A 16,626-nucleotide genomic window follows, 5' to 3' on the forward strand; every position below is an offset into this window, starting at 1 on the left:
AAAGGACAGAAACAGTATGGACCTAAGAGAAGAAGAAGATATTTAGAAGAGGTGGCAAGAATAAACAAAAGAATTACACAAAAAAGATCTTCATGACCCAGATAATCACGATGGTGTGATGACTCACCTAGAGCCAGACATCTTGGAATGTGAAGTCAAGCGGGCCTTAGGAAGCATCACTATGAACAAAGCTAATGGAGGTGATGGAATTCCAGTTGAGCTATTTCAAATCATAGAAGATGATGCTGTGAAAGTGCTGCACTCAATATGCCAGCAGATTTGGAAAACTCAGCAGTGGCCACAGGACTGCAAAAGGTCAGTTTTCATTCCAATCCCAAAGAAAGGCAATGCCAAAGAATGCTCAAACTACTGCACAATTGCACTCATCTTACATGCTAGTAAAGTAATGCTCAAAATTCTCTAAGCCAGGCTTCAACAGTATATGAACCATGAACTTCCTGATGTTCAAGCTGGATTTAGAAAAGGCAGAGGAACCAGAGATCAAATTGCCAACATCCACTGGATCATAGAAAAAGCAAGAGAGTTCCAGAAAAACATCTACTTCTGCTTTATTGACTATGCCAAAGCCTTTGACTATGTGGATCACAACAAACTGTGGAAAATTCTGAAATAGATGGGAATACCAGATCACCTTGCCTGCCTCCTGAGAAATCTGTATGCAGGTCAAGAAACAGTTAGAACTGGACACAGAACAACAGACTAGTTCCAGATCAGGAAAGGTGTACATCAAGGCTATCACCCTGCTTATTTAACTTATATGCAGAGTACCTCATGCAAAATGCTGGGCTGGATGAAGCACAAGCTGGAATCAAGATTGCCAGGAGAAATATTAATAACCTCAGATATGCAGATGACACCACCCTAATGGCAAAAAGTCAAGAGGAACTAAAGAACCTCTTGATGAAAGTGAAAGAGGAGAGTGCAAAAATTGGCTTAAAACTCTTCATTCAGAAAACTAAGATCATGGCATCTGATCCCATCACTTCATGGCAAATAGATGGGGAAACAATGGAAACAGTGACAGACTTTATTTTTGGGGGCTCCAAAATCACTGCAAATGGTGACTGCAGCCATGAAATGAAAAGATGTTTGCTCCTTGGAAGAAAAGCTATGACAAACCTAGACAGCTTATTAAAAAGCAGAGACATTACTTTGCCAACAAACGTCCATCTAGTCAAAGCAATGGTTTTTCCAGTAGTCATGTATGGATATGAGAGTTGGACTATAAAGAAAGCTGAGCACTGAAGAATTGATATTTTTGAACTGTGGTGTTGGAGAAGACTCTTGAGAGTCCCTTGGACTGCAAGGAGATCCAACCAGTGAATCCTAAAGGAAATCAGTCCTGAATATTCATTGGAAGGACTGATGCTGAAGCTGAAACTGTAATACTTTGACCACCTGATGTGAAGAACTGATTCACTGGCAAAGACCTTGATGCTGGGAAAGATTGAAGGTGGGAGGAGAAAGGGATGACAAAGAATGAGATGGTTGGATGGCGTCTCCGACTTGAAGGACATGAGTTTGAGCAAGCTTCAGGAGTTGGTGATGGACAGGGAAGCCTGGTGTACTGCAGTCCATGGGGTCACCAAGAGTCGGACACAACTGAGTGACTGAACTGAACTGAACTGAATTTGCCATGCCTTCCTCCAGGAGATCTTCCAGACCAAAGAACTGAACCCGCAGCTCCTGCAGCTTCTGCATTGCTTGCAAATTCTTTACCATTGAGCTACTGGGGAAGCCCTGGGCTCACTAATTTCCCTCTTGTATCCCAGGAGACTTCCTTTTGCTAGTGGCAGTAAATGCTGCTATTAAGATTCCCCCTGACTAATGTTCTGTAGATGTCATCACAAGCTCCTCAGTGTTGCGCTAGAAAACACAACAGTCTGTTGTTGGGATCTCCTCTGTCTTCACCCATTCAAACCTGAGCTGAGTTAAAAAATCCAAAGTATGCACTCGGGACTTCCGTGGTGGTCTAGTGATTAAGACTCTGAGCTGCCGATTCAGGGAGTGTGGGTTCGATCACTAGTCAGAGAACTAAGATCCCACATACTGGAGAGCACGGACTAAAGTTAAAAAAAAAAGAAGCACACCATTTTAGGGAGAGACTAGGCCTTCCCTCTTGAGAGCTTGCTGGTCCACTGTGGGTTTCTGGGCTGCACCCACTATTCTCACTCCCTTCCCAGCCGGAGGAGGAAAGGGCAGAGGACACTGAAGGTTGATTACAGCTGTGACTCTTCCATGGTCAAAGGGACCCTTCGAATGTGGTGTTTGACTTGAATTAGCTCCTTGGCCATCCAGGGCTCTGGTTGTGTTTCCTTTCCTTCATCTTCTCCTTGGATAAGTCCCTAAGTGGCTGACCTTTACCTGCCAGCATCCCTCCCACCAAAGGGACCCCAGGGGGGCAACCTGGCCACTGAGTTGGCCCCTTGGGAGGCCCCATCAGTCCACCTGGGATCTCCTCGTTTCTGGTGGTCAGGGCATATCTGCTTTGCTTGTTCCCACTGGATTGCTCAAAAGTGTGTGTATGTGTATTGTATGTGTGTTCTCTGTTATTTTGTGTGTGTTGTGTATATTTTGTGTTGTGTTGTGTATGCTTTGTGTGGTGTGTTTCTCTGTTTTGTGGGTTATGTGTGTTGTGTGTTTGTTGCATGTGTTGTGTGGATTGTGTACGGTGGGGTATATGTGTTGTGTTATGTATGTGTGATGGGGTGTATGTGTGTTGTGTGCTGTATGGGTTGTGTATATTGTCTGTTGTATGTTTTATGTGTTGTTTCTGTTTTGTGTTGGGCGTGTGTTGTATGCATTGGGTGTGCGTGTGTGTTGTGTGTACAAGCAAAGGAGTCAGAGCTGGGCACTGTGCCCAGATGCCCTGACTGGCTATCTCTAAGTTAATGTGTGGTTTCCCCTTTCTTACTTTGAGTGTAGGTGGTATTTTATTTTCTGCTGTTGCTCTTCTGTGGAAATTGACTTTGTGAGGTTCAGGGGAAGAAGGTTTTGTCAGCATACATCTTTCTACTTTGGAAGAGAGCTGATCCATCATTCGGGGGCAGAGGAGGGTTTTGATGCAGGAGAAGCCTTTGTGGAGTGATGTCAGGAGTGGGGTGACAGGCTTGTCCCCAAGGTTTCATTTCTCTCTTTCTGCATTTCCCAATAACTCCATCATCATGGTGGGCCTCTGTTCACTTGGTTCTTACAGCTTCCTCCACTCATGTGAGAGAAGGCATACTTCTCACACATTAAAAGGAAGACTTAAAAATTAGTTTCTTATTCCTCTACTTTTAGAAATGAAATTCACCTCAGAGAGTTACAACTCTGTTCCTCAGTTGACAGGCTAAGAAGAGCCACTCTCTTTACAATCAAATAAACACCTTGGTCACATGGATTTTGGAACCAGAGGGATGGAAGTTAAACCTGCCTCTTCTACCAGTGGATGGCTTGGTCAGTTTCATGTCTCTCTGATTCTCCAGTTCCTTTTCTTTTTCCTTCCTCCTCCACCCCTTCCTTCCTTCTTTCTGTCCTTGTAAAAAGGAGGTGATAATAACATGACCTCACACTGCAGGGGCAACACACTGTAATGTACGGGAGCTGGCTCCCACCCAGATGGATCCAGGGGATCCGCACCTGAGAGAGGAACGGAGGTGGTGAGGGAGGGGATGGGCCTGGAGGGAGGAGTTGGGGGGAGAGCTGAATTAGGGGGGCTTGGAGGGGACAGCTGGTGGAAGGGAGCAGTGTGGGACAGAGGTAGGCCGGAACAGAGCTGATGCCAACAGTGGCCTCAGCCGACCCCCAGTTGGAGGGTCCTTCAAAGCGTCCCTGACTTTGGGCAGAGGCTCAAGTCTTTCCACTCTATGCTGACCAGTCATTGGATGAAAGCTGCCTGGAGGGATGTGGTTTTGGGACAGGGACCTCCCTGTTGTTCAGTCACTCAGTCTTCTCTGACTCTTTGTGACCCCATGGACTGCAGCACGCCAGGCTTCCCTGTCCTTCACCATCTCCTGGAGCTTGCTCAAACTCATGTCCATTGAGTAGGTGATGCCATCCAACCATCTCATCCTCTGTTGGGCCCTACTCTTCCTGCCTTCAATATTTCCCAGCATCAGGATTTTTTCCAGTGAGTCAATTCTTTGCATTAGGTGGCCAAAGTTTTGGAACTTTAGCCTCAGCATCAGTCCCACCAATGAGTATTCAGGACTGATTTCCTTTAGGATTGACTGGTTTGATCTCCTTGCAGACCAAGGGACTCTCAAGAGTCTTCTCCAGCACCACAGTTCAAAAGCATCAGTTCTTCGGCACTCAACCTTCTTTATATGGTTCAACTCTCACTACTGGAAAAACCATAAGTTTGACTATATGGACTTTTATTGGCAAAATAATGTCTCTGCTTTTTAATAAGCTGTCTAGGTTTGGTCAAAGCTTTTCTTCCAAGAAGCAAATGTCTATTAACTTAATGGCTGCAGTCACCATCTGCAGTGATTTTGGAGCCCAAGAAAATAAAGTCTGTCACTGTTTCCATTGTTTCCCCATCTATTTGCTATGAAGGAATGGGACCAGATGCCATGATCTTCATTTTCTGAATGCTGAGTTTTAAAGCCAGCTTGTAAACTTTCCTCTTTCACCTTCATAAAGAGGCTCTTCAGTTTCTCTTCACTTTCTGCCATTAGGCTGGTGTCATCTGCATATCTGAGGTTATTGATATTGCTCCTGGCAATTTTGATTCGAGCTTGGGATTCATCCAGCTCTCATTTCATATAATGTACTCTTCATAGAAGCTAAATAAGCATGGTGACAATATACAGCCTTAATGTACTCCTTTCCCAATTTTTAACCAGCCCATTGTTCCATGTTTAGTTCTAATTGTTGATTCTTGACCTGCATACAGGTTTCTCAGGAGGCAGGTAAGGTGGTCTGGTATTCCCATCTCTTTAAGAATTTTACACATTTTGTTGTCATCCACACAGTCAAAGGCTTTAGTGCAGTCAATGAAGCAGAAGTAGATATTTTTCTGGAATTCTCTTGTTCTTTCTATGATCCAACGGATGTTGGTAATCTGATCTCTGGTTCCTCTGCCTTTTCTAAATCCAGCTTGAACATCTGGAAGTTCTTGGTTCACGTTCTATTGAAGCCTCGCTTGGAGAATTTTGAGCATTACTTTGCTAGCATGTGAGGTGAGTGAAATTGTGCAAACCTCCCTACACAGGGGAATAGACCTTGCTGTCTTGAAGGGGATCTGGGTGGTATATCACAGCTTGGAAAAGAAGCAGGAAGCTGCATCACTGCATCTCAGATGCCCTAGCCTCTCCCGATTGTGGCACCAGAGAAAGCCATGCACGCCCTGAGGATGCGCCCTCCAGTCTCCTGCACTTACCGACCTACACCTGACTCTCACAAGGCATGAGAGTTCCAAGGGGCAACCTCTGAAGACAGAAAATGGGTCTGGGATCCAGGTAATCAGTAAAGAGCTGCACATCCAGTGTGGAGTGTCAGCTTCTTCCCCTAGGTCCCTACGGGCCCCTCACCTTGGCTGGGTAAGAACAGGTCACTTCAGACCACTGCAGACATTTCATGAAAAGATCATTCAGTGAATAAAGTCCCAGCATCTGGCTCGACCAAACACCTCCACCTTGCAAGCCTCCTCAAGGGACATGTGTGTCTGTGTCCCGGGCACTATAGGTTAGCAGAGCCTCAGTAATACAGAGGAGATTTAGTGTGGTTCAGTTATTGCCAAGTAACAAACCTTCTCCATATTTGGTGCTCAGCACTACACTATATTTTATTGCTCAGAATTCTGTGGATCAGTGTTCAGACAGGGCTCTGCAGGGCCAGCTCTTCTCCACTTGGCATCAGCTGGGTGGTCTCCTGTGGGTGTGTTCAACTGAGAGCTCTACCAACTGGAATGTCCCAAATGGTGTCCCATCTCCAGAGCCTTTCCTGGGACCTCTGGTCACTCATTTCTCCAGCCAGGACCTCCTGGCAGCACAGTGACCTGACACTACTTGGGAGGAAGTAGATGCCCAAACCTTCTTAAGGACTGGATGCAAAAATCTCAGCAAGTCATTTCTGCTGCAGTCTGTGGTCAGAGCAATAGACTGGCCAGTCCAGTTTCAAGGGGAGAGGAAGTGACTCTAAGCCTGTGAGCTAGACCAGGAATTCAATGCGATTATATTTGGACAAAGAGCAACATGTGCCAATGTTGATCAGTACTCCCTACACAGCGGTGTTTACATTGCTGTGACCCGCTTTGGTCCTCAGCTGGTGTTCATGGTAGTTCCCTTGTGTCCGTTCTGTCCTAGGGAGCTTGCATGTGGGGTGTATGCCGCATGTGTTTGATGGACACAACCACACATCCTTGGCGCTTCTCTTTCTGGGGATGGGATTTATTCAAGGAGCTCCTTTGTGTGGAAGCTCGAAACGTGACTCCCTACTGTGGTCTTCTAGGAAGTTTTTAAACTCCACATGCCTGAGCCCACCTAGGCTACTAGATCTGGATCTCTGGAGGTGGGATACAAGTTATTGTCCTGGTCAAGCCACAAAGAGCAGTCATTGATTTCATGAATGGACATGTGCCTAGAATTTCAATCAATGTGTACTTTTTTAAAACCTAACTGCAGACAAGAAAGATACTTGGTACCAGAAATGGGAAAGGGTACAGTATGTGGGGTACCAGCCTGGCACAAACATTCCTGTGCTTTCCACCAGCAAAGTTGTTCGCACTTATTTAACACATGAGATGAACAGCTTAGCCTTTTCTAGTTAATTAAGTAAACATAGAACTTGAGACCGGAATTGCGGACAAAAGTCTTGGGTTTAACTCCAGGCTCTATTGGCTGGCTCGAGAGTGAGAGACAGAGCAGCTGTCTGGATGTACTTGTGCTTACGGTTGTGGCTGTGACACGAGTAGTAGCACTTGAACATTCATAGTATAGCTTATGAATTATGCAGAATATATTTGCATTCTCATTTTGGTAGCAGCACTGAAAATAGAAGTAAAAAAAGTCTGGAAGTTAGAGCAAGAAGCAAAGGCAGCAAGGAGCAGAGCCAAATGATATTCTTAGAACTTTATATTTCAGGTGGAAAGTTGAAGTCACAAAACCAGACAGATCTCTCTTTCTTTCCCTAATTAATTATAGGTTGTGAAGTCAGGGTGTGGGCTGGTGTATTCCTTTTTTTGAAAAACCGCATTTGACAGCTCTAGGCATCCAGGATTTCATCAGTGTCTCCAGGTGCGCTGTAATTCATGTGAAATGTACACCTGATTGCATAACTGCATGATATTACCCGTGTTTCTCCATCAAGCACACTTACATCATCTCAGGAGGAGGAGGAGAAATCTCACAGCACTCTTGCACTGCGAGGGAAAAGGTGTCACTCTTTTCCTTTTTTAAAGGAATAACTTTAGATCTAAAAATAATTTTAAAATACAGTAGTAAACTGAAAAACATCCATTGTCCTTAAAATGTTCAGTAACCTGCCCTGCCTTTCATATTTTGGGCTTGCAGCAGAACAAAGTGATTCTGGTCTGGGTTTTCGAACCGGGTCACTTGGGTTCAGATTTGCCACCTACAAGGTCATGGGACCTTAGGCAGGTCATGTGGCTAGTCCCTACCTCAGTTTCCTAGCCTGTAAAGTGGAGGTAACAATTGTAGACCCCTTGTAGGATTGTTAGGAGGATTCAATGCATGAATATGTGTAAAGTGCTTAGGATAGTGCCTGGCACAGGGTGAAAATCAATTAACTATGATGATCACCATTATTCCTGACTGCACCCTATGGTTAAAAAAGTAGACACATGCACACACACGTGACAAACACATATGCACAATTACATGCACACGAACACTCACACATACATGCGCAGACACACACACAGACCTGTGGACACACACACTTTTTCCCACAAGCGATAGCATCACACTCTCCATGTGGGGTTGCAGCTTGCTCTTATTTTCACCTCACAATAATCATGAATTTTTTCCCAGGAGGTCTGCCTTCCTCCAGGGCTGCCACTCCTCTCCTGGTGGGCATGTGGTTGTTCTGAGGTTTCTCTGTCACACATGCAAGGCTTGGCCTGGGTTGGGGATACACAGTTTTAATCACTCACCAAGATTTGTGCCGGTTTGGATTCCTGCTGACGGTGGAGGCCTCTCTCTCCACTTCATCATGGGAGTGGACAGAGCCCTGGGCTCTGCCAACCCAATCACTGAGAAATGCACTGTCCTTATTTTAATTTGCATTTCTGTAATCATTATTTGTGTGATGGCCTCTCACTTGTCTTGTGCAACGTGCAAATACTATTCTGAACCGTGTCAATATATTCTTTGGCCTTTACTGTTTTATAGCTGATCCTTTTTTCTACAAACAACAACAAAAACCCATGTACAGACAATCCACAATTTACTCAAGCCTGTAATTTGCCAAATTAGCACATTTAGGTAAAGAAGAGTTCTAAATTTGGAGCTTTGACATTGTTTCCAATTGTAATATTTTTGAAGTGCTCATCCTTACAAACCAAATCCATCATGCGTGTCATTCCTCCAAAAAGTGATCACCAAGTCCCTATCCGTGTGTGTGTCATAATGTTTTTAGGCATTTAGGTTACCTCAGTAAACAAATTTTTTTAAGAGCCTGCTGTGTGGAATTTATGATCTATCCCAGATAAAGTGGGAACTGAGATGTGGGCACCAAGACGGGAGGTGGCTGCTCTGGGTGGAGTCTTGGGTTGGGGTCCCCAGCTTGCTTCATGGCCCCCACCCCCACCCCCAGGCTGTGATGGAGAACATGTATGCAGGAGGACAGATGGTCCTTCCCTCCTGATGACCTGGAGGCTACAAGGCAGGATGGGCCGATGGCACCTCTGAAACACTGGAACTCTTTTCTATCCAGGTGAAAGAATGAAGCCCAGCCCCTGGGTGCTGGCCCACCCTTCCTGCCTTTCTCCAAGGGATGCTCCAAAGAGGAAGTATGGCTAATCACACTCTCACTGCTTTGAATGTGTACACACACAGCCAGCATCTCTGGACTCACTGGGTCTGGCAAGGGCAAGCCAGGCGTCTGGGTTGCCCAGAGGCCTGTAGGGACCAGCCCTGAGCCTGCACCCGGCTGTCCGGCCTGCCTCTCACACTAGTCAGTGAGGGCTGGCCCTGCACCCTCAGCTCCAGGTTGAAACACCCCAGAAGAACTTCAGGGGCTTTTCCTCAGCCAGTCCTTATGTCCGACCAAGGAGGTGGTAGTTGTCACCAAGCCAGCCAGTCAGTCACAAGTGGGGCCATGTTTATAGATGGCGTTGCTGCTGAACCATGTGGCTGGGATTCAATTCCTCACATCCTCAGGGAACAATTCACAGATGTCTGCAAAACCCAGCACTGCCGTGGTCACTGTGGCCTTCGGGGAGCTGTGGAGCCACTGACACGGGGGTTGTGAGAAGCCCCATCCTTCTTTGACGGAGCCTGTGCTGGAAGGCCTTTCAAGGTAGTGATTGGGCAGTGTGTTAGTTTCCTGGGCTGCTGTAACTAATTGTCACCAATGTATGGCTTAAAACAGCACAGTTCTATCCCCTTTCTCTTCTAGAGGTCAGAAGAGTTTCACCAGGCTGAAGCCACGGTATCTGGGGAAGAATGCATTTCCTTGGTTGTTTCAGCTTCTAGAAGCCACCTGTGTTCCTTGGCGCTTGGCTCCTTCCTCCATCTTCAGGATGCATCACTCCAGGCTTTTCTCCCACCATCACACCCTCTTCCTTTCTGCTGTCAGTCTCCCCCTGTGTAAGGACCTATATGATTACACTGGGCCCACCCCCAAATCCTTAATCACACCAGCAAAGTCCCTTTTGTCATATGAGATGAACTTCACAGGTTCCAGGATTAGAAGTGGATGGTTCTGGGGGCTTGTTCAGCTGACCACAGGCAGGAACCCCTTGAATGGACATGTACTGATTCTCTGGGCAAGGGTGGTAGGAGGGGGCGTCCAGACAACGAGGGCAGCGCACACCACCATGGCCCAGTCCCGGTGAGTCAAGGAGTGAGCCAAGCAGAGCCACTGCTGACCAGGCCAGATCTGCACTGGTTAGTAGTCATACAGTGTCAGCCACCCTGAAGAGAGTGTGGGTCCTTATGGGGAACCATATACCAGCCAGGGAGGCTGGAGTGAGGGATGCAGGGCCAGCAAGAGTGCAGAGCAGTGGGCCATGTCTACCTCGACCTTTCCCCCAAATCCTGCAGAGTTGGGGAGATTAGGTGGAGCTGTGAGGAGTCCAGGGCCAGAGAGATTGGAGGAGAAATGCCTAATGGGGGACAGTGAACTTGGGGGCGCTGGGATGATTGGAAAGAGGGGCCAAGTGGACAGATGCTGGGAGAATAAAACTCACCAACCCGACCCTGGACCCATAGAAAACTGCCCATGTGGATCTTCACAAGCCGTGGAGGCCCAGCCCGGGCTGCCTGCCTGCTAGTTTGGACCTTCTTACTCTCCCCTTGTTTTGTGACCATCTGTAGTGATTGATTTCCCTGAGCTCCTTGAGGGCCACATCTAAACAAATCCATGTCTCTGTCACCTTCAAAGTTCCCACCCAGCCCAGCACACCCACTGCTGAAAGCTTGTTCCACCCTGTGTGGCGAATGGGCCAGCGGCTGGCTGGGGATCAGGGTGAGGGACAGAGTCACCCCTGTGTGGGAGAATTCACAGTTGTCCTCAGATGGCATGGTTGGCAGGGAAGGGTCTGAGACCCCCTGGAGACTTCCAGCAACCCTCGTCCTCCAGTTGGCGGCTCACTTTATGTGCATGTGTGCAGGCATGCTCAGTCATGTCTCACTCTCTGCACCCTCCTGGACTGTAGCCTGCTAGGCTCCTCTGTCCATGGGATTCTCCAGGCAAGAATACTGGAGCGGATTGCCATGGCCTCCTCCAGGGGATCTTCCTGACCCAGGGATCAAACTCATGTCTCTTGCACTCCCTGCATTGGCAAGTGGGTTCTTTACCACTAGTGCCAGCTGGAAAGCCCATTTTATCTGCATAGCATTACACAAATAATGTTGATTTCAAGCAACTCTCATGTGATCCCTGACTGCTCTTAGATAACTGTAAGCCTTGGGCTGTTGCCCAGTACCTCACTGGTTGTCATAAACAAGGTCCCCTATGGGCTGACCTGACATCTGGCCCTCTGCCAAGGAGAGTGGCAGGAACTTGCCTGCATCTCCTGAAATGGGCCTGTGGTGTGGCCATGCATCACCCTGAGAATGCTGGCAGGTCCGAGAGGCCCATCCAGGTGAAGAAGCAGTAAAAAGTCAATCCCAGGTGTCAGGTGGGGCACGAAGCAGGTGTGGGCCCCCAGGGACACAGGCCAATGTTAGGTGGCTGCCTCCATTCCTCTACCCACTTCACACCCTGAATAGCTCAGCTCTCCCTTCTTCTGGGGGGATGTTTAGCCCAAGGCTGATGGGAATGCGGGGCAGAGCCATGTAGCCAGGGCCTTGCTGAGAAGCATGTGTGTAATGTTCAGAGTCTCCGGCCAGGCCCCAGCTGCTGTCCAAACCTCTGCTGGCTGCTGCTTTGCCTCTCTGAGCTCCAGACGCCTCCCCAGTGCCCGTTCACATTCAACTGGACCCTCTCATGGCCTGAGCTCTGTTCCCTGCATCCCCAAATCCATCCACCTCAGAAATTTTCCCTGCCAAACCACAGAAACAATACTCGGCTTGTTCCCTGGCAAACACACCTTCTGCAGGCAAACTTGATGAGCCACAAGATGGGTTTATCATGAGATCAAATATCACACTGGAATTTTTTGATTGTCCTTAAAATGTGAGGGTAAATGGGGTCAGCCTCCTTCAGAGCAGTGTAAGCAGGTTGCAGACTGTTAACTTTGTAAAATAAAACCTCTGGTACATGGAAAATTAAAGGAATCTGTCATACAGAGTGAAGTGAGAAAGTGAAAAACAGATGTTGAATATTAATGCATATATTCAGAATCTAGGGCTTCCCAGGTGCCACAGTGGTAAAGAATCCACCTGCCACTGCAGGAGATGCAGGAGTTCGACCTCTGGGTCGGGAAGATCCCCTGGAGTAGGAGATAGCAATCCACTTCAGTATTCTTGCTTCGAGAATTCCATGGATAGAAGAGCCTGGCGGGCTACAGTCCATGGGGCTGCACAGAATCAGACACGACTGAGCATGCACTCATAGAATGGAATCTAGAAAAATGATGCAGATGAACCTATTTGCAAGACAGGAATGGAGCTGCACACAAAGAACGGACATGTGGACACAGTGGGAGAGGGAGGAGGGTTGGACGAACTGGGATGGTAGCATTGACGTATATACACCACCATACGTAGAATGAATAGCTAGTTGAAAGCCGCTGTACAGCACAGGAAGCTCTGTTCAGCGTTCTGTGGTGACCTGGAGGGGTGGGATGGAGGGTGGGAGGGAGGCTCCAGAGGGAGGGGATGTATGTATGCATATAGCTGATTCACTTTGTTGTGCAGTAAAAACTATAACAACACTGTAAAGCGATTATACTCCAATAAAAATTTTTAAAAGAAAATAAAGGGATCACTAGTGATGATGGGATCCCAGGACACGTGACTCATACACATTCACTGTGGAGGTTGCAGAAGAAGAAATGGCCACATCATTTCCAGTTTGCGTCTGGAAGTAACCACACTGAGGTGAAGCTTGGGGCTGACTCAGAAAAACGGAGGAGCTTCAAGCACTCTTGTAAGACGTGAGGCGACCCAAGCCTCTGTGCTGTCAGCATCCAGCTGAGGACACTGCTGTCTGCCCTGTGAAAACATTCAGGAGTGGTTATGGGGCAGGACTTCTGCTCTGAAGCAAGAAATTTCTCAGCCCGGGAGTTGTGGGAATGTCCCTGCTCCTTGTTTGGGGCCAGAATCCTTCTCCCACTTTGTCATCACTCCAGGAATGATCTCACATGCGGATCAGGCTGCCAGGCACGTCTCAGACCTGGCATTTCTAGACACAAAGACCGAGACACCATCCCCACTTTTCTCTCCAGAAGCACAGGGGAAGATGAGGGATGTGACTAGATCAGCAGAGATAATCTTGCCTTCATTCATGTCTACTTACTTATCCATTCATTTATTTATTTAGGCTGTGCAGCACAGATTGCGGGATCTTAGTTTCCTGACCAGGGATTGAACCTGAGTCTTTGGCAGTGAATGCAAGGGAGTCTAACCAATGGATTGCCAGGGAATTCCTCATTCATGTCTATTTTAAACATCAACTAGGAAGTTTGACACCCTGAGTGTCATCAGAACTACCTTCATCAGTAGCTAATGCTTGTGCTTAATCATGTCCAACTCTTTGCAACCCCATGGGCTGTGGCTCCTCTGAAATGGGATTTCCCAGGCAAGAATACTGGAGTGGGTTGGCATTTCCTTCTCCAGGAGATCTTCCTGACCCAGGGATTGAACTAGTATCTCTTGTGTCCTCTACATTGGCAGCTGGATTCTTTACCAATGCGCTACTGGGAAAGCCACTTATCAGTAGCTAATTACCTGCAATTCCCACCAGAACTGACAGCTGTAAAATCACACTTCCTAGAGACTCTTCTAGGACAGTGCATCACACACAATCTTTGGTGAAGGACTGCATCATTTTAGTTGTTCTCAATCTCTCTTTTTAAAAAATTTTATTTAACATTACAATATTGTATTGGTTTTGCCATATATCTCTTAATCTCTTTTGGACTAGCATTTTTGTAAGAGGCAATAAGCATGAATTACTGAAAAATGGGCACACATTGGATGTGGTCAGAGTTCAGATTGCTGTAAAAGTTCTAAACACTCACTCTTTGCTTTCAACGTCCCTGTCACGGAGCAAGATGAGCAGCTTGCTAATGGGCCAAGGCTGCAGACCACACCGGAATCATGCTGGCAGCCCAACGCCCCAGATTCTCTGTGTTCCTATTTCAATCACGAACAAGCTTTATATTGTTCTTATAAACCACCAGGACTGTCAGGCTGCCAGCCACAAAGTCTTTTGTCAGACCATAGACCCCGAATTTTCAACTGGGAAATATGGTCACTATTGGTTTTCTATAGGTGTGTGTATTTCCCTCTCTGGGAAATCCTAATGAAATTATTCTGTGGAGGGATGCTTGGCCATGTTGAATGACACGAGGGCATGTTCACTTGGTCAGAGTCACTGTTTGAACTCAGTTTTATCCTCTAGGTAGCATGCTGGTTCTTAATAACTAGCTAAAGAAGTTCTCACTTCTCATTATCACAGATCTTCTGAGCAGGAAGGTCACTTAGATACACAGTGAAAAACCACAAGAACATCTGTCAAAATAGAAACTGCAATGCTTTCTTCAAAGAATTCACATTTACACGTTTATAAGTTCTGCTGAACATGCCAGTTATAAGGAGCATAGGCCCATTTGCCTCCTGGATTTTTCTATATCATTCCCTTCAAAACACACAGTTTTTCCAGGGTTCTAGTACTATATTTGGGTTTCTGCTAAACCAGTAATTTGGTTTTCTGGGTTTCTTTGACCAGAGTTCATTTTGCTTTCTTTTGAAGCAATCATTTATTACCAAACACTGCAAGATCTTAAAAGACATCATGAAATGAAGTTTAATATTACAATGGGAATTGAAGTTGGTTCTTAGTGGCTTGAATTAGTCATTTCTGTTACAGTGGAGCTGACTTCAATTCTGAGATTCTCACGCAAGTGTTAATTTGTTAACTTGATGCTTTAAAAAATGCCCTTTTTTAGAGGTCATATTTTGTTATGCTACAGTGCTGATGTCATGCTTTACTCAGAAAACATGTCGGGAAGTGTTCCTTCCGCCTCCTATTTCCTGAAAGAGTTTGTGCACTATTGATGTTGTTACTTTCTTGAATATTTGACAGGGTTCTCTTATGAAACCTGGTGGGTTTTGTTTGGAGTCTGGGTCTGGAGTTTCCTTGGTGGGGAGGTTTGTGATGACAAACTTAACTTCTTTTGTAAATATAGGGCGATTCCCATTTTCTCCTTCACCTTGTGTAAATTTTGGTAAGCTGTAGTTTTCAAGGAATTTGCCCATTTTATTCAGTTGCTGAAGTGATAGCATACAGTTGTTTACAAAATTGGCTTAGAGACACCTTGATAGTCAGTGGTTAAGAATCTGTCTTCCAATGCAGGAGATGCGGATTGTTTCCCTGGGCAGGAAACAAAGATCCCGCATGCCGCAGAGAAACTAGGACGTATCACAGCTAGAGAAGGCCGCACGCTGCAACGAAACATCCCGTGTACTGCAACTGAGACCCGATGCAGCCAAATACATAAACGTTAAAAAAACAATTGGCTTCTTATCCTTCTAATATCTAGAATATCTAAAATGATTACCAATCTTTCATTCTTGATATTGATGAGATGTTCTGTTATGAATTTTTAATTGAGTTTATCTATTTTGTTGTTTTTAAAGACTAGGATTTAGCTTTGCAATTTCTTGGCAGTGTTTATTTTCTATTTTGTTGATTTCTGCTCTTTATTACTTCTTTCCTTCCACTTACTTTGGGTTTACTTTGCTCTTCCTTTTTTTTTTTTTTTTTAAGTTTCTTGGGGTGGACATTTCTTCTTTCCTAACATATGTATTTTAAAGCTGAAACTTCCCTTTAGCCACTACTTGAGCTGTATGCTGTACATTTTTAATATGCTGTTTTTTCACTATCATTCAGTTTGAAATATTTTCTGAATTATTTCTGATTTCTTTTTTTGAAACATGAATGATTTAGAAGTGGGTAGTTTAATTTCTAAATATTAGAGGTTTCCTTATTTATCTTATTGGTTTTGATTTCTAATTTAATTACTTTGTAGTAAGAGAATTTGCTTCGTATATTTTCAGATCCTTTAATTTTTTTTTCTGAAATTTACATTATGTGTAATTTTCTATGTGTATTTGAAAAGACTATCTAATGATGTATAAATAGAAATTAGGTTAAAATAAATAATGATGTTCAGCTCCTCTCTGTATCTACTGATGTTTTTTCTAATTGATCAATAAGTCGCCAAGAGGACTTCCCTGGTGGTGCAGTGGGAAAGGATCTGCCTGCCAATGCAGGAGACATGAGTTCAATCCCTGATCTGGGAAGATCCCACATGCCATGGAGCAAGTAAGCCCATACACTGCAACCACTGAGTCCATATGCTGCAACCACTGAAGCCTGTGCTCCATAAGAGAAGCCATCGCAGTGAGAAGCCTGCACACTCCAAGAAAGAATAACCCCTGCTCTCTGCAACCAGAGGAAGTCCATGCAAAGCAATGAAGACCCAGCACAGCCATAAATAAGTAAAATAAATTGCTGAGAAATGAATGGTAAATCTCTTACTATGATTGCTTCTTTCTTCAGAAAACTAAGCAGAGAAAGGGACTTTTCATCTGATAAAGGACATCTGTGAGAAACCTAGGGTTAACACAGTACTGTCTATACTGTTGAAATACTGAATACTTTCTCTCTAAGATCAGGAGCAAGATAAGGAAGTATGTTTTCTCTCATCATTTGTGGTCAACATTGCACTGAGAATCTAGCTATGGCAGTAAAACAAGAAGAAGATGTGAAAGACATAAATTGGTGGGGAAGAAATAAAACTGTATTTGAATGTGGCATGATTGT

General features: G+C 45.5%; 1 protein-coding gene across 2 annotated transcripts in view; it reads left to right on the forward strand.

The window, feature by feature from the left end:
* Window positions 1-15,787, forward strand: part of AUH (AU RNA binding methylglutaconyl-CoA hydratase) — a 220,688-nt gene extending 204,901 nt beyond the window's left edge. Inside the window, exons 8-9 of one of the 2 annotated variants that reach the window (XM_061426280.1) lie at window positions 5,104-5,186; window positions 9,586-15,787. In XM_061426280.1, coding sequence (XP_061282264.1) covers window positions 5,104-5,163 — 60 coding nt within the window. In that variant the 3' untranslated portion in view covers window positions 5,164-5,186; window positions 9,586-15,787. Of the gene's footprint in view, window positions 1-5,103; window positions 8,642-9,585 lie in introns of those variants that run through there. The other variant, XM_061426281.1, reaches the window with a different exon arrangement.
* The last annotated feature ends 839 nt before the right edge of the window (window positions 15,788-16,626 follow it).

The sequence above is a fragment of the Bos javanicus genome, chromosome 8 (genome assembly GCF_032452875.1).
Source record: "Bos javanicus breed banteng chromosome 8, ARS-OSU_banteng_1.0, whole genome shotgun sequence".
Classification (NCBI taxonomy): Eukaryota; Metazoa; Chordata; class Mammalia; order Artiodactyla; family Bovidae; genus Bos; species Bos javanicus.